At 42.7% G+C, this 21,456-nt stretch overlaps 1 protein-coding gene across 3 annotated transcripts in view; it reads right to left on the minus strand.

The window, feature by feature from the left end:
* The window catches only part of LOC106549376 (ubiquitin carboxyl-terminal hydrolase CYLD), a 40,707-nt gene that overhangs the window by 8,191 nt on the left and 11,060 nt on the right, over positions 1–21,456 (minus strand). For 2 of the 3 annotated variants that reach the window (XM_014067009.2, XM_087714149.1), the window contains 10 exons: positions 21,199–21,367; positions 18,008–18,152; positions 16,813–16,935; positions 13,370–13,461; positions 11,433–11,496; positions 10,195–10,327; positions 9,078–9,186; positions 6,563–6,681; positions 4,663–4,879; positions 325–2,713 (listed from right to left, as the gene is read on the minus strand). In XM_014067009.2, coding sequence (XP_013922484.2) covers positions 2,529–2,713; positions 4,663–4,879; positions 6,563–6,681; positions 9,078–9,186; positions 10,195–10,327; positions 11,433–11,496; positions 13,370–13,461; positions 16,813–16,935; positions 18,008–18,152; positions 21,199–21,367 — 1,356 coding nt within the window. In that variant the 3' untranslated portion in view covers positions 325–2,528. Of the gene's footprint in view, positions 1–324; positions 2,714–4,662; positions 4,880–6,562; positions 6,682–9,077; positions 9,187–10,194; positions 10,328–11,432; positions 11,497–13,369; positions 13,462–16,812; positions 16,936–18,007; positions 18,153–21,198; positions 21,368–21,456 lie in introns of those variants that run through there. The other variant, XM_087714150.1, reaches the window with a different exon arrangement.

A 21,456-nucleotide genomic window follows, 5' to 3' on the forward strand; every position in this document is an offset into this window, starting at 1 on the left:
TGTATCATTTTAGCAGTAAATACGGTATTTAAAATTCTATTAGACAATATTATCTAATGTAATTATTATTCAAGTACATATACATATATGAAATTGACTTATATAGTTATAATTTTAACTTACTATATTTTGTTTAAACGAGCCACATTATATTTCATTATATTTGTCCATATACATTTTACATCTATAGGCAGTCTGCTGACTGCATTGAGTGGAGAGCCATATATTTATCTTACCAATGCTATAATGTCAGTTATTTGGCCATAATAAGGATGCAGAGAATCCATTTCTGTTGCCCAGTTGTCAAATTCCAAATACAAGGAATGTAGTTCAAAAGAATTTTATTGTCTGAAAATTTTAGGTTTTTTTTCTTACAAAATTATATTTATGTACTCTAGTACTTTTTCCCAAAACTTGGTGAGTGCAAGACAGTATAAAAACATGTGTTTTAAAGAACCAATATCCTTACTATATCTCCAACAAAATGTTGTTTTTGAAAATCCTTTTATATACATACACAACAGAGTGCAATATATTCTAAATATTTTTTTTTCTATAAGTCATAATTTTAGGTAGGTGACATTCTTGCCACAGAAGTTCAAACAATCTCTCATTGTGTAGGCCAGGGGTGTCCAACTCAAGGGCCAGGGTCAGATCCAACCCGGGGGATGCTTAGCTCTGACCCGCAGGGTTGCCCTGGAAACAGGAGGCCTGCGGGGCCTCTGCCAGCGAAAAACCCGACCTTCCTGAGCTCCATTTTTGCTGGCAGAGGATTGCAGGAGGCCATTTCAGCCAAAAATGGAGCTTGGGAGCCCATTTTCTCTGGCAGAGTGCTCGAGCTGCCACAAGCGCCCCCGACATGAGTGATGCTGGCCATGCCGCCCCAGCCACGCCCACCCCCCAGTCCTCCGAGATCAAACACGACCCTGAGGTGGCCCTCAGTGAAATCGAGTTTGACACCCCTGGTCTAGGCATAATAAAACCTAAAATTATTTATCACATTAATTTCTTAGGATCTTCATATCATATTGAATTATTGATAACAAATAAGTTTAAAAATGAATAGGTTTTTGTTTAACGTAAAGGATTTAACAAGTTGTTGTAGTAGCTCAAGTGTCTCAAAGCTAAAAAATATTGCCGGTCCAATGTTGTTAACAAATAATGTAACTATAAATATAACCATTAGGATACATAAGGTGGATAGTTTTTGTGTCCTAACACAGACTATGTGAAAAATTTCATCATCCTCTATTGGTTGGTCCAAATTCAGTAGCCTACTTTCCATCCAATTTTTCCATATCACACCATCGTTTCAATCTCTCTTGAAAAAAAGTCTTCAATTCATATTCTAATCTCCTTGTAATTTTCAAAGGACTTCAGAACTGCCATCAAGTCTGTGTGTCTGGAGACAAGGTATCACTACTGAGAAGACCCTGTTTTTGGGCCACCATTTCTTTAACCTGAGAGTGTGATGAGTGACTGGAACTGTCCCAAAATTTAGAAAAAGTCTCTTCAGGATTGGTTTAGAAGTACCCAAGCAGAGGATGGGCTTAGAGGCATGATAGACTTCATTTTTTTTTTTGTATTCACATACAATAGTCAAACATCAGAAGGGACGTGGTGGCTCAGACATTGAGTTTGTCGATCAGAAAGGTTGGCAATTTGGTGGTTCAAATCCCTAGCGCTGCATAACGGAGTGAGCTCCCATTACTTATCCCAGCTTCTGCCAGTTCTAGCAGTCCGAAAGCATGTAAAAATGTAAGCAGAAAAACAGGGACCACTTTGGTGGGAAGGCAACAGTGTTCCGTGAGCCTTTGGCATTTAGTCATGCCAGCCACAAGACGTCTTTGGACAGCGCTGACTCTTCAGCTTTGAAACAGAGATGAGCACTGCCCCCTAGAGTCGGGATCGACTAGCACCCAGGTACGAGGGGAACCTTTACCTTTACTTAATCAAACATCCTTTGGTAAGTTGCTCCAAGTGGATGGAGTTAGTTTAATTGTGTCCACCATCCCTAAAATGTTTAAAATGGTGAAGAGTGGTCAGGGGAAATCTCATATAATATTTTTTAAACATTTTATCTAGATTAGCCCGAAAGGAAGGGCAGATTCCAATATGGATTCCATCTGAAAAAGTTATAGGTAATTGTATATAGCCTTTGCTTCCGAATTATTCAGTGCTCTCTCAGGTTGTCACTCCCAAAGGATCTGGTTTAAATGTCTATGGAGATTTGCAATCATCCAAGTCATGGCTGTCCCAAAGGTGCTTTTTTTCAAGAGGCAACTAGAACTGAAAAAGCTGAAGAAGAAGCTTCTCATCCAAGAAGTTTCTTCAGCTCTTCAGAGCTTCTTCTGAAGCACCATCTTGAATGAGAAATGAAACGTCGTCAAAGAAAAACCAGGAAGTCTAGTTGCCTCTTGAAAAAAGCATCTTTGGAGGTCTCAGATTTGCAGCCACATCTGGCTTGGGATACGTACAGCCACATAGCTTCTTTCTCTCCTACAATCTCCTGTCTCTCATCCAAAGCTTTATTTGTAGAGGCTGAGGGAAGGGCTGTGGTAGAAGCACATGTAAGCATCACAGAGCAAGCGGCGGGCATAAGAGGGCAAAGATTTGGGATCCAAAGTTTGCAGAGCTTCAATGGGCATTTCCAAGTAATCTGCTACCTCTGAACAGGGTGTGACATGGGGGATATTAAAGCCATTCAATCCACCTTGGGGGAAAAAAGAAGACAGGCATAAGGATGGAGGGTATGCATGGAAAGAAACAGAGGGGAAAGTAAATCAACTTACTGTTGGAATTCCAACCTTTGATCAGTGAGATTTCAGCATTGAGAAACAATAACAATAGCATCTTTGAAGATGTCTTCCATTACTAACTTTTCTGAAATTTGGAAGATATTTTTTTACCCCAAGGCCAAGCAAAAATTCCCATTGAGTCCCCATGTTTGCTTATAAGACCATTATAAGATATTTATTCAAGCAACTAAACATCTGGTTTAGACTTCAGGCAACTGATAAAATGGCTTCTGTTTACTTTTTAAATCCCATTTATAAAGATCTAGATTCGGGTATGTATCTCTTTTGCCTCCTGCTCTTGCAACTTCTGATTTATGGTAGTTGGTTAATTAAAGCTTCCCACACAGTCAAGGTGTGCAAATAACCTTGCCTATAAACAATAATGTAGAGGGTATGAGAATGATTCAACCAACCAAATCGCAAACTGAACAATTGATTAATTTGTGGAATGGGATAGAGGTAAGTCCTCTACTTACAACAGTTCATTTAATGACCATACAACAGCATTGAAAAAAGTGACACAATCATTTTTCACGCTTAAGACCATTGCAGCATCTCCATGGTCACATGATTTAAATTTGGTCGCTTGACAGCTGACTCACATTTATGATGGTTGCAGTCTCCTGGGGGGTCATGCGATCCCCCTTTACGACCTTCTGACAAGCAAAATCAATGGGGTAGCTTAACAACAATGTTACTAATTTAAGAACTGCAGTGATTCACTTAACAAATGTGAGAGAAGTTGTAAAATGGGCAGAGCTCATTTCTCACATAGCAACATAGGTTTTGGACTCCATTGTGGTCGTATGTTGAGAACTCCCTGTACTTTCCAATTCCAAACATTGTCAATTTGGACAACATTTAATACTTTAATCCACATGCAAAGCAGGGTGGATTCCCCCCCTCCCCCAATGAATTCCTTCAAACAATCCAAATCAAACTAATCTAAGGATTCAGTTTCAATATTCAGACAGAGGGAGAATTCCAAGTCAATTCACTACTGGAATCCAACCAATTCACTAGATTAGTCCGATTTTACAAGCTATAGCATTTTTTTTCATTGTTTAATGACCCCATATTCCCTTGTGGGGTAGAGTCGGGGCAACTGAATGGAGCTGAGTATTTACTTGCCAGATGCCCTTCATGTCACCTGTTAGGAATATAATCTAACGGTTGGGTTGGCAATATATAAATCATGTAACAATGCTGTGCCTGTTTCTTTAAATAATAACTGTAAAATGTGATTGGTTGCTGTTTTCCTCAATGGCCATAAGAGGGAGCCAGAATGACTGTTAGCTCTCTGTTTGTTAGATGTTGGTCTGGTCTGGTCTGATCTGAGTGTTTTGGACGCTGGCTGTTAGAAAGTGCTATGAGCTATTGTAAGTTTTGCAACTGCTAACAAACTGATTACTGAACTGATTATATGATATTGGACTATGTTATTTGGATTATCCTTTAACTGAAAGACGTTGATGACTGACTGTCTTATCCGTGTATGACTTGGACTGTTTGATGGACTCTGATACCTCTATTTCCACAAAAGTAAAAGCCTATTTAAACTGCATTGTCTCTGTATGCTGGTTTGAGTGTTCTCCAACACAACTCTCACAACGCTTCTTTGAACGTACTCGCTCTCCCAACGGAGAGCTTACCTAATACCACCAATGACGAATTTTGCAGCAGGTATATTCTCATTGTGCCCAGAGAGAGAAATATCAGTCTCTACTTAGGATCGAACCCACAACCTCCTGGTTGTGAGGCGAAGCTCCACCTTTAGGTCACTGTACCACTCCACAAACTGAACATTGCATTGATAAAAGCAAACCTTGGTTTTCTTTGGAAAAGACATTTTGCAACAACTCACCCTCACGGTCAGCCATACTATCAAAGAAAAGCCACTGGTGGACATCTGGGCCGTAGCGGGTAAAGCCCACGTAATGACTTGTTTCAATGCAGAGAACTGCGAAGAGCTGCATTGTCTGGCGGGGGATGTTCTCTGGCAAAGAGCTAAAGTGAGAAAGCTCCTCAGGAAGATGCAGCGGACGGGGTTGGTGGTACCGTCGGGCCCGGTGCTTGTGAACCTGTAGAGCAGTGGCCAAAGAACACCAAGAGATCTGAAATAAATCTGCCTTGAGTCTTTCCAGTTCAGCAACCATCTTGTTCTGACCCAGCTCCTCCAACATGAAAAACATCCCTCTGAAGTGAACTCAAAGATTCCTTTATTAGCACTGCCGGCAGTGCCCTCAAAAAGTTCTTCTTTCAACACAAGCTAACAAGTCTGGCTGGCCGGAAGATAAATAGTTTTCTGCCACATCTATTCATCTCTGCCCCCTGCCTTTTATCCTCGGAGCTAGGGTGCGGCTTTGTTAGTAGTGATGGCTCTTCCTTCCCAAGGATCGGTCCATAGATTTCCACTGCTCTCCTCTGCCTTCTGCGCATCCGCATGTCAGGCACTGGACCCAGCTGTTCCTCCTCCTTCTCAGCCCTCTCCAGATCTGGTGGCTGTTGACTCTCCACCTGAGGGCTGATGGATGGCCCAGGTTCCACCCCCCGCCCTCTCTCTGCCAGCTCCATTCCCTCTTCCCCCTCAGAGCTCTCAGGTTGCCTTGAAGAGACAGGAACAGGTGGATACAATGCCTGACAGGCGGACGTGCAGAAGGCAGAGGAGAGGAGAGCAGTGGAAATATATGGGCCGATCCTTGGGACAGAAGGACCACTGCTGCTAGTGAAACCCTACCCTAGTTCTGGGTATAAAAAGCAGGGGAAGGAGATGAATAAGTGTGGCAGACAACTATTGTTCTCCGTGTAGGACAGACTGGTTGAGAGAGAGATAGAAACAGAGAGACTTTTTGCCAGGCCTCATGGCGCTCCTAATAAAAGAAACATTTATTTAACTATAGAAGGCTTGTCCTGTTTGGGAGCTGGGTCAGAACACAGATATTCTATTCAATGAGTTGTGAGATATTAAAAGAAGAGAATTGTAGCTTTTTAAAGAATATACATCTCCAGAATAAGCCACATAGAATAGCCCGCTGGCATGATAGATGGAAAATAAATTTATCAAATGAATACATTATCAACTTTGGAAGCCATATTAAGACCGGAAACCACACTGCCACATTTTCATGCTTGAGAAATTAGGAGTGGGGATTTAGTAGAGGGGATGTAGTTAGACATAATAGCATTCTTCTTTTCTGTCAAGGTCATGGTATTCCTGCAGCTGAAGGAGGAGTGGTTGAAGTGATATCTCGAGATGGGATGGATTGGGATTGGATCATGTGATGGATTGATGGGTGCTGGGGGGCTAGGTTTGGGCTTTTAACTTATTGAGGGAAAGCCCGGAAATCTCAGATTTGCCAGAGATGCCTGTATGCTTATTCTAATAAATGGGAGCTTTGAGAAAATGCCTGTCTCAAGAGTTTTCCACTGGAGTTGGGCCTTTCTGGAACGCTGACATAAATACAAAAAATAAGGCAAGGCAAGCACAGGAATCTTATTTAACATGGTTTTGGTGTGTTGGGCTCAAACCTTGAATTGCTAATTTTAGTAGATGCAACTGACACTGGAAAGGGCAGTTTAACAATGAGGGTTTCCCCCTCACAAGAGCGTCAACAAAATTACATCTGTCAAATACATTCCAACTTTTCTGCATCTAGTAGAGGAGAATCTTAACCAGAAAAATTCTGAACTTTGGCTATATGTTCTTTGTCGGACAAACCTAGCTTAAGGGAGTATCCTGGGATGGAAAAGTGGCGCAAAGATACCTGCTGATTGCAAATCTTGCAGAACTGTTTGATGTGTCGCATGCCAAAACTAGGATCCTGGTAGCAATCTAGACACTCCATCACAGCCAGTCCTTGGCATACAGAACACTCTCGGGGAGCTGCAGTGGTGAAATCAGAAATGTTGGGCTAAGTTAGAAGTTAAAAGCAACCCGTTGGCTGTGGATTATGAGAAATGACATCCAGTACTCTGTAATTGACTGCCAAGTTGGGATAAAAACAGGGTACAAATTTCATTTGCGCCACGAAGGGGGAGGCATTTAGCACAAATATTTCTTCCCTCAGGCCTAGAAACCTGGGACGGTGGGAAGGATGAGTTGATGACTTAAAACTTATCCACAGACAAAAGGAGCACAGTAGGAATAGGAATAGCGATAACACTTAGACTTATATACTGCTTCACAGTGCTTCACAGCCCTCTCTAAGCAGCTTACAGAGTCAGCCTATTGTCCCCAACAATCTAGGTCCTCATTTTACCAATCTCGGAAGGATGGAAGGCTGCGTCAACTTTCAGTTAATTTAGGGATCTCCATTGTTCCAAGATGTAGTGAAAGTCATAAGTTTAGGTAGATATTAAAAAAGGCAAACTAGCAAATTGTGAAAGACGAAAGCTCAGTGAAGGAGAAGAAGGTCAAAAGGAACATGCAACTTCTCCATCATTCCGTACTTGTTTGGTCATTAGGCTTACAATCCACCTTTCTTCTAGGATCTCAAGGCAGCATGCATAGCATTCATTCTTCCTTTTCTCCCCACAATCACCTCACTAGATTGAACTAACAAATCATAATTGACCCAAAGCGACCCAAATAATTTTCATAACAAAGGATATTTTAGCTTGGGCCTCTCTGGCCATTGTTCACCATTTTAACCACCACCACTACTTCAAACTGTTCTTACCTAGACTTCCTGAGAAAGCATAAATCACAATCTTAGTCCCAAAAACCCTCTTTTACTTATAAGTCTGTAAATTATGGTCATTAACAGTCCATAAGGCTTCAGAAACAGACTGTGAAGATTCCAACAGATGTCTGCTCAAGTTGCCACAATCTTTCAGTGGAATGTTGATAAACACTCACCTTATCTCCCTGGGAATGCTGCCAGAGATCTAATTGCCAAATGCAGAGTAAGGCCAAATTTAGCAAAGGATCAAACAGAACTTTTCAAAGCTTGAACTAATTGCTTCCTGCAAAAGCTCACATCCCATTCGCTCCTCTTTTATGTCTTATGGGAGGTCCTATTTTATGTTTTATGGGAGGTCATCTCCAAACCTTACTCCTAACTTGACCTGTTTTCTTAATTGTTCTTGCCTTCTGGCAGCTCTGCGCATGCGCACACTAGGAACAGGCTCCCGTTGGTCTTCTGCCTTGCTGATGTCAGACTCCGGAGGCAGGAAATAACTACCAGATGGCCTTGGTCCCCTCTCTGCCTCCAATACAGAGCCCTCGTCCAAGCCTTCCCCAGGCACCAGGACTGGGCCATTTTCCTTCCCAACCTCCTCACTGTCTAAATCTACTGCCAGCTCTGCTGGCCACTGGCAGGCCACAACACAAACCAACTGCTATGTGTAAAGAGTAGAGGAAGATAGTTACTTCCATTTGAGAGATTCTACAAAGTATCTACGGCAGTTGGCATAGTAGACAAAACCATTAAGGAAGATAACCGTCACATGGAATACAGCAACTTTTACCTAGGCAAAAGAAGTTGAAGTCCAGAAGTAGAAGATAAGATATGGAAATGGCAAACACCCTCCCAATTTACTGAACTACTAAAAGGAGCAGGATATAACGCATATTTCCAAGGTTCTGTTATAATTATTATCATAGCCAATCTCAATGCAAAGTAGTTTTATTAGCTTTCCTGTGATTTCCTGCTGTTGTCTATCTTGTGGGAGTGACATAAAGGAATAAGATGCTAAACTGAACCACTTTTCGCCCTTAACCCTGTCCTAGATCAGTGATGGGTAACTTTTTTGTCCTTGCTTGCCAAAATCATGTGTGTGTATGTGTGTATGTGAGACAGTACACATGTGCGTGCTCACACCCACAATGCAATATGCCCCTAGTGCATGCACCCGCGACCCACCCCACACATGCACACATGGCCTCCTGCATATGCATGCGTGAATCCCCCCATGGTGGAGAGGAGGCATTATTTGTCCTCCTCAGGCCCTGGAGGCTTTCTTCGAGCCTCCAGGAGGGTGAAAACGACCACCCTTGGGCTCCAGAGGCCCTCCCTGAAGTCTCCTGGTACCCAAAATGGAACACAGGGGAGGAGGAAGCGCTCCATCCCTCTGCACTCCCCCTGCACATGCACAGGCATCTCCCGCAAACACAGCAGATTCGAAAATCAGCTGGCTGGCAGGAGGTGTGCCCTCATATGCGGTGAAGCTGAACAGCTCATGTGCCCACAGAGAGGGCTCCACTGCCATCACAGTCCTAGATTGTCAGATGAGAAGTCCTATGACAGAGGCATATGCTTTTTCTCTCTCATCCCTTACTTTCTTCCAGAAGATCCGTGAGGTCAAGTTCCAGGCTGGGTTGGATGGTTCGGAAAGCTTTGAAGTTCTTCCCATTCCGAGGCATCTGAAGGATAAGGCATGAAGGGGCCTGCCAAGAAGAACGGAAGCACCCGGATGAGATTGAGGGGAAGAATAGATGAATATCTAATACAGGTGGGCCTCGACATAACATCATAACTGGGCCCAAATTTCTATTCCTAAGTCAGACAGTAGTTAAGTTAATTTTGTCCCATTTCCCAACTTTTCTTGCCACAGTTGTTAAGTGAATCACTGGAATTGTTAAGTTGGGGACATGGTTGTTAAATGAATCTGGCTTCCCCATTGACTTTACTTGTTCAGAAGGTCACAAAACATGACCTCGGGATACTGCAACCCGCATAAATATCAATCAGCTGCCAAGCATCCAAATTTTGATCATGTGACCACGATGATGCAGCAACGGTCGTAAGTGTGGAAAACAGTCATAAGTTAGTTTTTCCAGTGATGTTGTAGCTTTGAACGGTCACTAAATGAACTGTTGTAAGTTGAGGACTACCTGTTGTCAAGGTGGTGGCTACAATAATGGAACTAAATCACTCTGATTGCACAGCCACCATCTGGTCGATGTTTCTGACCTTTGATGAGGTGTGTCAAACTTAGGGAGCTAGAGCTGGCCCGTGGGGTGTTTAGATCTGGCCCATGGGGCCACCCTGTAAACAGTGAAAGATTGGCTCATGGTGCCTCTGCCAGTGAAAACGGAGCTCAGGAGGGCCACAGGCAGCCCTCCCGAACTCTGTTTTCACTGGCAGAGGGATGCAGGAGGCCATCACAGCTGAAAACAGAGTTCGGGAGCCCGTTTTCTCTGGCAGAGTGCCCAGGCCACCACAGGCGCCCTTGACATGGGTGATGTTGAGCTGGCCACTCTTACCCTGGCCACACCCACTCTGCCCCCCCCACCAAACAAATCCCTTAATGAAATTGAGCTTGACATTGCTACCTTAGATCAACCTTCTGTACCCTACGGTCCTTCAAATGTGATACATGTTGTCTTGCTGAAAACAATATCTGAAGTGATAGGAAGGTCACATCTACCTATCTTCCTGGTCCTGCATCTCACCTCTGTGAATTTGAGATCCCCAATCACCAGTGATCCCTCCAGAAGCTCTTGAACCGTTGGGACCACATGAGTAGGGTGGTCCTCAGTAAATATCTGGTAGAATATGCAGCCATGAGGGTCCTGGCCAGCTGAGCTGGATTCAAAGGGGAGAAAAAAGAGAATTAGATTAGGGGATACTAGTCGGTCTGGAATAAACTGGGAGAAAATTTGTAAATGTAGGGAAAATGTAAGCAACAGAGTCTACCATGGATTATTTTCTTTATTAAAGTTTCTATCCCTCAGGGTTGCAAAACCATTCTAAGGAGTACACTGAGGAGCAAAACAGAACAATCAAAATAAGGTCAAATAGAAATTCAGGGGTGCTTTGTGGTCACAGTAACTTCACTGCTCTATAACTAAAAATATTGTTATTCTGTACCTATCCCAGCTAATCAGAGAATATATATAGGAGAGGTTTCTGTGGGGCAAGGCTGAGGGAGAGAGGGGGATAGGATAAAGGAGGCTTCTGTGAAGTAAGTCTGAGGGAGAGAGGGGGATAGGGTAGAAGATGTTCTGTGGGGCAAGGCTGAGGTAGAGAAGGGGATAGGACAGGGGAGGATTCTGTAAGGCAAGCCTGAGGGAGAGAAGGGGATAGGGTAGAAGATGCTTCTGTGGGGTAAGCCTGAGGTAGAGAAGGGGATAGGATAGGGGAGGATTCTGTGAAGCAAGCCTGAGGTAGAGAAGAGGATAAGAAAGGGGAGGATTCTGTGAGGCAAGGCTGAGGTAGAGAAGGGGATAGGACAGGGGAGGATTCTGTAAGGCAAGCCTGAGGGAGAGAAGGGGATAGGGTAGAAGATGCTTCTGTGGGGTAAGCCTGAGGTAGAGAAGGGGATAGGATAGGGGAGGATTCTGTGGGGCAAGCCTGAGGGAGAGAAGGGGATAGGACAGGGGAGGCTTCTGTGTGGCAAGCCTGAGGGAGACATGGTGATAGGATAGGGGAGGATTCTGTGGGGCAATTGTATCTCCTTCTCTCCCTCAGCTGAAACAGTTGTTTAACTCATGCAATGGGTGCTTTGTGAATTCCGAGTAATTGAAACCACCTCATTTTGAATACAAAACAGACCTCTTTGCCTCCGACTAAATGTTTTGGGCCCCCAATGGAACGTCTTAAATCTGTGACGGTCTGAATTTGAAGTGTTCTGCACACCACAAATATAGAGCATGGGACTACGAAATAGGAAGCAGCTCATCCTTCTCACCGGATCTGAAAGAGGGGCTCCATCTTTAGCACTCGGAAGAGCAGCGTGAGGAACTCTTCTGGGTCTGCCAAGAGAAAGAAGGCAAAAATGGAGAGGCAATCTTTCCCCCACCCACCTTGTACGCCCAATTCAGAAAAACCTGCCTTCCCTTGAGCAAAGAAAGAATATAAATAAAGTAACACCACCCCAATTGTGTCCCCATTTTTCCTTTGAATCTCAACAACAGTGGGGACCATCTCAGGTAGCAAGATGACCTCTTCCTATTGCTGAATTGCCCCAACTTTCAGAAGATCATTGAGATTAAAAGACAGAATCACAAATTGGGGGCATGTAAGGGTGTATAATTATATAAAGATAATGATGAGAATAGCGTGGAATTGTAACCAGATTTACATCTCAGCCAAAATTAGCTGGGGGTGGTTAAAAGCACAAAGACTATATATGTATAATTTTTTGTTCTATTTTTTTTAGAAAAGGAGGAGCATACAGGTTAAAATTAAATATGTTCATTGAAAAGGAATTATAAATACCATCAACATAAAATGGAGCTTGCTCAGAAGCTGAAATAAACCAAGTAAACGAGATGAAGAGTAAGAAGTAGAGGAGAGAGATAAGGTAAGAAGAGAAGGATAGGAGAGAGGACAGGGGAGGGAAGAGGAGGAGAGAAAGAAGAAGTGGAAAGGGGAGAGAGGAAGGGGCAGTAGAGAAGGGAAGGTTGACAGCAGGAAGAAAGGAAGTAGGGAGGGGGAGGAGAGAGAGGGAGAAGAAAGTGATGGATAAGGTACAAATATGGTGTATGGAGAGCAGAAGAGCCAATAATTGTTTTGGGGAATTGTTGATAAGATGAATTGATGTAAACATTTAATAATGCAATGTGATGTTGGTTATATAATAGTATACATGTGATTATATGTTATGAAAATGAAAAAAATAAAAAAAACTTTATAAAAAAGATCATTTAATGATTATAGTATGGACCTTGGCTTCCTGAAACAGTAAAAATCACATGCTTAGTCCCCAAAACCCTTTTTTAAAAATTTAACCGACTGTGAATTAAACTCATTCACAATCAGTAATGATTCACAGTTTGTGAAGAGTCCATCAGAAGTCTGCCATAGTCTTTCAGGGTAAGGCTGATAAGTACCCACCTTTATCTCCCTTGAAATGCTGCCAGAGACCTAATTGCCAATTAGTTTTGCAAGGCCAAATGGAGCACAGAGTCAAATGGAGCTTCAGAATTTAAACCGACCAGAACGAACAAAGCTGCTTCCTGCAAAAGCTCACATCTGTTTGCTCCTTCTTTATGTCCCATGGAAGGGGCCAATCATCTCCAAGCCTTACTTTTGAGTCACCCCTTTTGACTTAACTGTTCTTGTCTTCTGGCAGCTCTGCGCATGCACGCACTGGGAACAGGCTCTCTCTGTTCCTCTACCTCGCTGATGTCAGACTCCAGAGGCAGCACAAAGCTACCAGATGGCCCTGGCCCCTACTCTGCCTCCGATGCAGAGCCCTTGTCCGAGTCTTCCCCAGACTTCAGAACTGGCCCATGTTCCTCCTCAACCTCCTTACTCTCCGACACTGCTGCCAGCTCTGCAGGCCTCTTGTAGACCACAACAGATAGGTAGATGGAAAGAGGTAGACACTACTGATGTTCAAGAGAGGATCCCAGATATATGTTCATTATCAGTTTATGGCAGAGCATAATATTCCACAAAATGAAAAAAGTGTCAATGTGTTTCTTTATGGTCCAATATTAATAATATGCTAGACTGAACTAGTTTTACATTAACATTATACAGATCTCTTTGCTCTCCACCCCTTCCCTCCCTTCCCCTCCCCTTCTCTATCTTTCACAATTGCCAAGATGGCTCCTTCACTTTACTATTCAACCATCCCCTCTCTCTCACACACACACTCAGACGTGCACAGGCCCAAACCTTTTTCTTCACTGGTGAAACCAGAGGAGTGCCCAGCTGTTTCCAAAACTTTCCGCAAGGCCATGATTTTGGTAGCACACACGTAGCCGTTCCTATCAGGTGAAAAAAAACACAACCACACAAACAAAGTCAGATTACAGATTAACCAAGTTTAAAGGAATCTTGTAGGTCCTCTAGTCCAACTCCTACCCAAGCAGGAGACCTTACACCATTTTTGACAGATGATAGTCACGTCCCTTCTTGAAGTCTTCTAGGGATGAAGCTCCCACAACTTCTGAAGGCAACTTCCATTGGTTGATTGTTCTCACTATTAGAAAATGTCTTATTTCCAGGTTGAATCTCTCCTTGATCAGTTCCATCCATTATTCCTTGTCGGGCCTTGGAAAATAGTCTGACTCCCTCATCTCAGTGGCAAGCCCTCAAATATTGGCACGCTGCTATCATCTCTCCCTTGGTCCTTCTCTTTACTAGACTAGCCATGCCTAGTTCCTGCAACCTTTTTTCATATGTTTTAATCTCCAGGCCCCTTATCATCCTGGCTGCTCTTCTCTGCCCTTTTTCTAGAGTCTCAACATCTTTTTTATAGTGTGGTGACCAAAACTGGATGAAGTACTGTAGTGAAGAGACGGACTAGGGGAGACATGATAGCAGCGTTTCAATATTTGAGGGGCTGCCACAGAGAGGAGGGGGTCAAGCTATTTTCCAAGACACCCAAAAGCCAGACAAGGAATAATGGATGGAAATTGAACAAGGAGAGATTCAACCTGGAAATAGGGATAAATTTTCTGACAGAGAGAACAATCAACCAGTGGAACAGAAGTTTCCTTCAGAAGTTGTGGGGGCTTCATCATTGGAAGCTTTCAAGAAGAGGCTGGACTGCCATCTGTCAAAAATGGTGTAGGCTGTTCGGGCAGGGAGTTGGACTAGATGACCTATAAGGTCCCTTCCAACTCAGTTAATCTGTACTTGTATCTAAATCTTATTATGGGATAATGAAGCACAATATTCCAGTCTGTGAAAAGAGCCTGAGTGTTTCATAACCTCAACCAGAGGATTCAGTTCCTCAGACAGGCCTTTATTTCTGAAAACTACCAGCCTTCTGAATGTTCCTGTGGTTTACCAATTAAAAGACTGGTGGATCGATGAGCCAAAACTTCCTCCTGGAAAAATCACCTCATTCATTCTCCTTTCCCCCATTCTCCCAGACCAACCCTGAGAATTCTTAAAGGCATCCAGCTCACTATTAACTGGATTCAACTCCACCATTTTAAGACACATGAAATAAGGGAGCAGGGAGTGGTGATGTTTTTCCTATTATCCCAAAGGGATTAAAATACCGTTAAACAAAGCAATTTGTTCAACAGAGTTGGAAGGGACCTTGGAGATCTTCAAGTCCAGCAGTCACCAACTGGTGGTCCACTAGAAAATTTTGGAGGTCCGCAGAAAAATTATTTGCATTTTTTATATTGCACTAAATCAGAGGTCCTCAAACTACGGATACATGCAATAAACGCTTGTGTTGCTGCTGAGAGTCTCCACCTTCTGGGTCTTTTTGTGTGGGTCAGAGGGGGCAGAAATTCTCACTTGGGGTCTGCTTCAGACTCCTGGTTTGGGGCTTTGGGCAAAGACTGGAGAGAAATGCCAGAGGGCCTTGTTCCAGTGGGACTGCATCATGGCCTGGAACTGGTTGATCATCTCAGCCTGCTGAGCCTCCAGGTGCCAGTACCTGACCGTGCATTCCAGCAGGTCTTCCCTCTGCTTGGAAAGCTTATGCTCATAGTGCTCAGTGAGGTGCTTCTGCTGAGCCTCCTTCAGATCCCATTTGAATTGAGCCAGATGTTTTGCCAACTCTTTCTCATGGTGGCTGCTTAGCTCCAACAACTGCTTCCTTTGGGGCCCCTAAAGAGCCTGGGTGGGCAGGTGAGGAGTGTGCGTAGAGACTGGTGAGGGGGGCCCTCAATGTGAGTGGCCCACGCCCAAGTCAGATGCCACCTTGCCATGTCCATCCAGACGGTCATTAGTCAGATCCTATTAGTGGTCTGCGGGATTTAAAATTATGAATTTAGTGGTCTCTGGGTTCCAATGGGTTGGTGATCCCTGTTCTAGTCCAACCCCCTGCTCAGGTATGGAACCCTATTCCATTTCATACAAATCCTTGTCCAATTTCTTCTTAAAAACCTCCAGTGCCACTCCCACAACTTCTGGAGGCAAGCTGTTCCCCCGCTTAATTGTTCCAATTATAAGGAAATTTTCTCCTTGATTAGTTTCCACCCATTGCTTCTTGTCCTGCCTTCGGGTGCTTTGGAGAATAAGTTGACCCCCTCTTCTTCTTTAGGGCAGCCTCTTAGAGATATTGGAATACTGCTATCATGTCCTGCTTTTTATTAAATACACAACTGTGTGTCCTGGCTTGCCCAATTATCAAAATTTGTGAAAGATCTCCCAAAACCTTTTCTTCACCGATAAAGCCCGAGGTGAGCTCAAATGTTTCCAAAAGTTCCCACGAGGCCACAATTACCAATAATAATAGGTACTAAGCATCATTATGAGCTGGACTTCCAAAATTTACATGTCTATTTCGGGGAGAGTGAAAGTGACAGACTCAAGATGACTCAACCCATTTGGGAAACCACCCCGTCCTGCACTAACCCACAACTACATTCTCCCATCACAATGTTTGGCAATCTTAGAAGTTCCCAGCTGTTCTCTGGCTTGTTGAATATGTATAAATCAAAGAGAGCAACTATGTTCTGACCTAGGCTTCCTGAGAAAGCATAAATCACACTCTTAGTCCCAAACACACTCTTTTTATTTAAACGGCTCTGGATTATGGCCATTCACAGCCCGTAATGATTCACAAAAGGGGCTGTGAAGAGTCCAACAGATGTCTGCTCAAGTTGCCAAAATCTTTCAGGGTAATGTTGATAAGCACCCACCTTTATCTCCCTGGAAAGGCTGCCAGAGACCTAACTGCCAATTAATTTTGCACGGCCAAACATAGCACAGAGTCAAACAGAGCTTCTCAGAGTTTGAACCGACCAGAATGAACTAATTGCTTCCTGCAAAGGCTCACATCTGTTTGCTCCTCTTTTATGTCTTATGGCAGGGGCCAATCATCTCCAAGCCTTACTCCCAAGTCGATCCTGTTTTCTTAATTGTTCTTGCCTTCTGGCAGCTCTGTGCATCACACATTGGGAACAGGCTCCTGTTGTTCTTTGGCCTCGCTGATGTTAGACTCCGGAGGAGCAAATAACTACCAGATGGCCTTGGTCGGTCCCATCTCTGCCTCCGACACAGAGCCCTTTATCGAGCCTTTCCCAGACTCCAGGGCTGGCCCATGTTCTTCCCCAACCTCCTCACTTTCTGACTCTGCTGCCAGCTCCACAGGCTGCTGGCAGACCACATAGACTGGGGTCTTTTACTGAGGATAAACCCAAACTCACTTGCGCAAAGGGTTGACAATCTCCGTTCTTAAGAGATCTCGGGTCTCGGTGTAAGATTCCCCATCGTTCTTGTCTGCTGGGCGTAGAAGCAAGGAATCCAATACAGAAGTAAAGGAGAACATACTGTGAGCAGAAGAGAAAAATGGCATCTTCAGAAGTTTTCCCCCAGCTTGGAAGAGGAACGGAAGGTCTAGTATTGGGGAGGACTACCTGCATTCTCTTTCAGTGAGGTATTTTGCAAATAAACTAGCCAGAATTCATTGAACAATGAAAGAAACAGATATGATATTGATATTGCATTCATCTGGTTATACATATTAGTAGGGGAAATCTTGTCTAAATAAGACTCCTAATAGTTCATACTGGACTGATTGACTGGATTCCTTACTTATTTACCTAGAGAGTTCCACAGACATGTTACATTGGTCAGCAGGAGGCACTATGGAGAAGTCATGTAAAGCCCTAAACATGGAAGTTGACATAATGCAACATGTGTATCTTTGCGCTCTGAGAGCTTAAGGCAGGAGTCGGCAACTTAAACACTCAAAGAGCCACAAGGGTCCTAACCAGAAGCCTCCCCCCATTCAATTCTGGAGCTGATGGGAAATCCAGTTCCCCAACCATAGAGTCTCCTCCTAGCATGGTGTCCTTTTTCCTCTGCCGAACAGTAGTCCGGTTCCCCCACCATAGTGTTTCCTCCTAGCACACATCCTTTTTTCCTTTACCGACTGGAAGTCCAATTCTCCCAGCATAGAGTCTCTTCCTAGCATGGCATCCTTTTTCCTCTACCTGTCCTAACCGAAAGTTCTATCAATTGTGGAGCCGACTGGTGACAGGAAGAGGGATGAAAGAACCACATGTGCTCTATAGCCGCAGGTTGTCGACCCCTGGTTTTAGGGAAAGTGGAAAGCATACACACCATTCTGATACCCTCCATAGTCAAATGAAAAGTTGAAATTGAGCTTCCCTCATCCAAATCCAAGACCTTGATCACCGTATGTTTATGGCTCTTCACATCATTCATCCTTAATCCTATTTAGCATGAAAAGGAATGCAATCTGCCAATATTTTCTCCAATTCCCCAAATATTGGTAGGCTTTCCTGGATTCAACTAATTGTAGGTCACAGACATTTCAGGCCCAAAGAGGAAATCAAAGCAGGGTCTTGCCAGTTTCAAACAATACACCGGCCTTACCAGAACAAAGTAGCATCGAGGTAGCAAGAGTTGCAATGACCTTGGATCCCCTTCTTCCATCCTGAGAGAAGTTCCAAACCTTGATTGCCCAACGGTGGTGGTGGAGTATCTTCTTCTACCTTGGCACTGGCATAGACCCGGAAGTCTAGGAGAAAAGAGCAAAGGATGGAACTAGCAGCCTTGCAAACACTCTTCTTGCATAGTTGCTCCTTCATCCTTTCTAGAAACAAGATTCCCAAGATTCCCCTTTGGAGCTAACATAGGCTGAAACAGGAATCCTGTAAATCATCTCCCATCTCTCCATTATGATAAAATCAACAGCCTTACACTGGGACTAGTGGATGAAATAATCAAGAGCGTCAGAAAACTTCTCTCTGGGGAGGAGGAGCCAACATCGCAACACTATGAACGTGCGGTCTCAAATGCTCCGAGACAGCAGCCAATACTTTTGCTGCTGGGTGGTCCAATTGGACCTAAACCATCCTGCAGAAATGGTGAACAGGAAGAATATGTCTTAATGACCTCAGGGACATCACAAAGTCCCTGATCGATGCAAGAGAAGTTCTTCAAGCCAGCCACAAAAAATCCAGCCAAGGCTGACGAAGTCAGGGCAGCTCCAAAATGAAACGATACGGAAAGAGAAAGTGTTTCCAGCTGGTGATGAACTTTTACTGTTTTAAAAAGAGACTGCCTGTAAAAAACTTAAAATTAATTTAAATTTGGAAGTTTAAAGTTAGAGGACTTAGAGCACATAACAGCAAAATATGATGAAGAAGTTGAAGATGTTTATCAAATGCAAAATGTGGTGGTTAAAACTCAAAAAATCAAAGTGGGAAATGAACATAAAGAGATTAAATTTGCTGATATTTATGGTGATTGGCTGATCTCTGAAAATCAATAAAGTGGAATACTGAAAGAGGAATTAAAGGGAGGGGAAATTTATCCTAGAGGGCAAGATACAGAAGAAGAAAGAAAAACAAAGAATCTATGGATTTAAAGAGAGAAATTTCATTAGCAATAGCATAGATAACACTACTGACAATCAAAGATAAGATGATTAAGGAAACAGAAGAGCATCAAGATTACATGAGAGATCTTATAAGGAAGGGGTTGCTAAAGGGAGTCCATACAAAGTTGATCAAGAGATGATTAGAGGACTGGCACCACAAATGGCAGAAGATATGAGACTGTTTTGTTATTGGAAAGATACAGGTTGATAGATGGAAAAATATAATTTAAAACTAGTTAAACTTAGTGAAATTTATTGACAATAGATATAGTTTAAATAAATAACTGATAATGTTACTAATGTATACAATGTGCAGTGTTATGATGAGTATAATTGGATATGAATATGGAATGGTACCCATGTAAGGAAGATTAGAAATCCCTTTGGATTATACATAAAAGTTAATTAAAAAAGAGAACCAACTTAGATACAGTTAAAGTTTTGATTATTAGGGGGGGGAAATGTTCTAATACAGGATATAGTCAAATAAAGGAGGGATAAAAATAACAACGTATATATAGAAATGGGTATAATATAGAAACTGGATGTAAATTTTAAACAGTGATTTGGAAAGGAGGATTAGAAAATATTGTTATTAAATATTATGGATGTTTAGCTAGAATAGGACATAAGGATTTAGTGTTAGTGGAGGATCTTAGAAATAGTAATTGAAAGGATAGTATGTGGTTATGTATTAAACTTTGATATATTTTATGATGAAGAATGCTTAAACAATTATAGTCAAATCAAAATGGAGATATGATGATTGTGACATGTTTAAATATGAGTTAAAATGCTTGAGTTAATTTGAATTATGTTTGTTGACTGGAAGAGGTGCACAAAAGTCTTTCTGTAACCAACTAATATACTTTTATACAGCATGTAAAGAAGGATTGTGTTTGTTTTAAATTAAAAATAAAAAAACAAAAAAAGAAACTTCTCTCTCCAACACAGAGATGTATAATAGAGACTGGGTTTTCCTCCAAGGCAAAATTCAGTATTGGAAACAATCAGATGGGACTTTCCACTTAAAAATAGATCAAAAATATCAACCAACCAAAAGTTATGTATTAAAATATAAGCAAATACCATATTTTTCAGACTATAAAATGAACTCCCCCCCCCAAAAAAAAGTGGGTAGAAATGTCTGTGCATTTTATACTGGATATGGGCCTATATTTGGCCTCCCAAACCGTCTGTCCATCCCATTTTCACTCTCCCTGGCCCCCAGAAACACTCTGTGGTCCAAAAATGGGCCCGTTTTTGGCCTGCAAAGTGCTTCTGAGGGCTGGGGAGAGCAAAAACGGGACGTGCAAAGGCCAAAAACTATTTCTTGTTTTTTTCCTCTAAATCTAGGTGTGTTTTATAGGCTGAAAAATATGGTAATCATTTCAGTGATTTAGTTTTTCCTAAATTCCATTTACCAGATTATTCTCTTCAATGGAGGAAAAAAGAAACAGGGAGGAGGTGGGGATTCAAAAGGTTTTATACCCCAATCCCTGAAGGAGACTGAATATAATAACTTAATTCTCCAACCTATGCTTATTCCCTTTTATGACCTACTTTGAGAATGATTGATTAAACCCAAAGTTTAATCAGTAGTTCCAGAGGAGAATTGATGGCACTTTGGAAGTTGCTACAATTCTACATCCTATAGTCCCAGCCAGTCTATCCAATAGCTACTGAGGGTGGATGCTTTAATCCAGGGATCATCAAACTTGGCAACTTTAAGACTGGTGGTTCAAGCCATACTGGTTGCAGAATTCTGGGAGTTGAGAGTTCCCAAGCTTTAAAGTTCCCAAGCATGGAGACCCCTGCGTTAGTTGAAAGACTTTTGCAAGACCCCTTTGTTGCTTACTGAGGATAAGAAGAAGCTAGTCAATTTCCAATCTTCAGACTGCTTTGCTTGTCTCTCTAAGCCAAGCTTGACAACTTTAAGATCTATGGACTTCAACTCCCAGAATTCCATATCCCAGCATGTGGGCTGGGAAATTCTGAGCATTGAAACTACATATCTTACTGTTGCCAAGTTTGAGAAATGCTGTTTTAAACCATATGGTAGCCAGGAAATCTGGAACCAATTCCTAGAATTCCATCTCCTGGCATAGTGATTAGGAAATTCCAGGAGTTGAACTCATATCTTATTGTAGTCAAGCTTGAGCAACACTGCTGTAAGCCATACCCAGGGAGTTGCATCGCAAAACAGGATTTTCAGGAGTCTGCAAGGTATCAAAACGTGAGTCAGGATGGCAATGACTCAGCTTGACAAACAGGGCTTTGTTTGGTTGGCAGTAGAAATAGCGGTTCCCTCTGTATTGTCCATCTGTGCAGCCTGTTGGCAGTGGTTCCTCCTAGAAAAAATAAAAAAGAGGTGAGCTTGTAATTCCCCAATTGCCCTCAACCTTTTCCCTCTGTCATACAATTCATAACATCTTTCAAT

Source organism: Thamnophis sirtalis, unplaced genomic scaffold (assembly GCF_051295495.1).
Source record: "Thamnophis sirtalis isolate CommonGarterSnake01/CBP01778 unplaced genomic scaffold, rThaSir2_p1.2 scaffold_4, whole genome shotgun sequence".
Taxonomy (NCBI): Eukaryota; Metazoa; Chordata; class Lepidosauria; order Squamata; family Natricidae; genus Thamnophis; species Thamnophis sirtalis.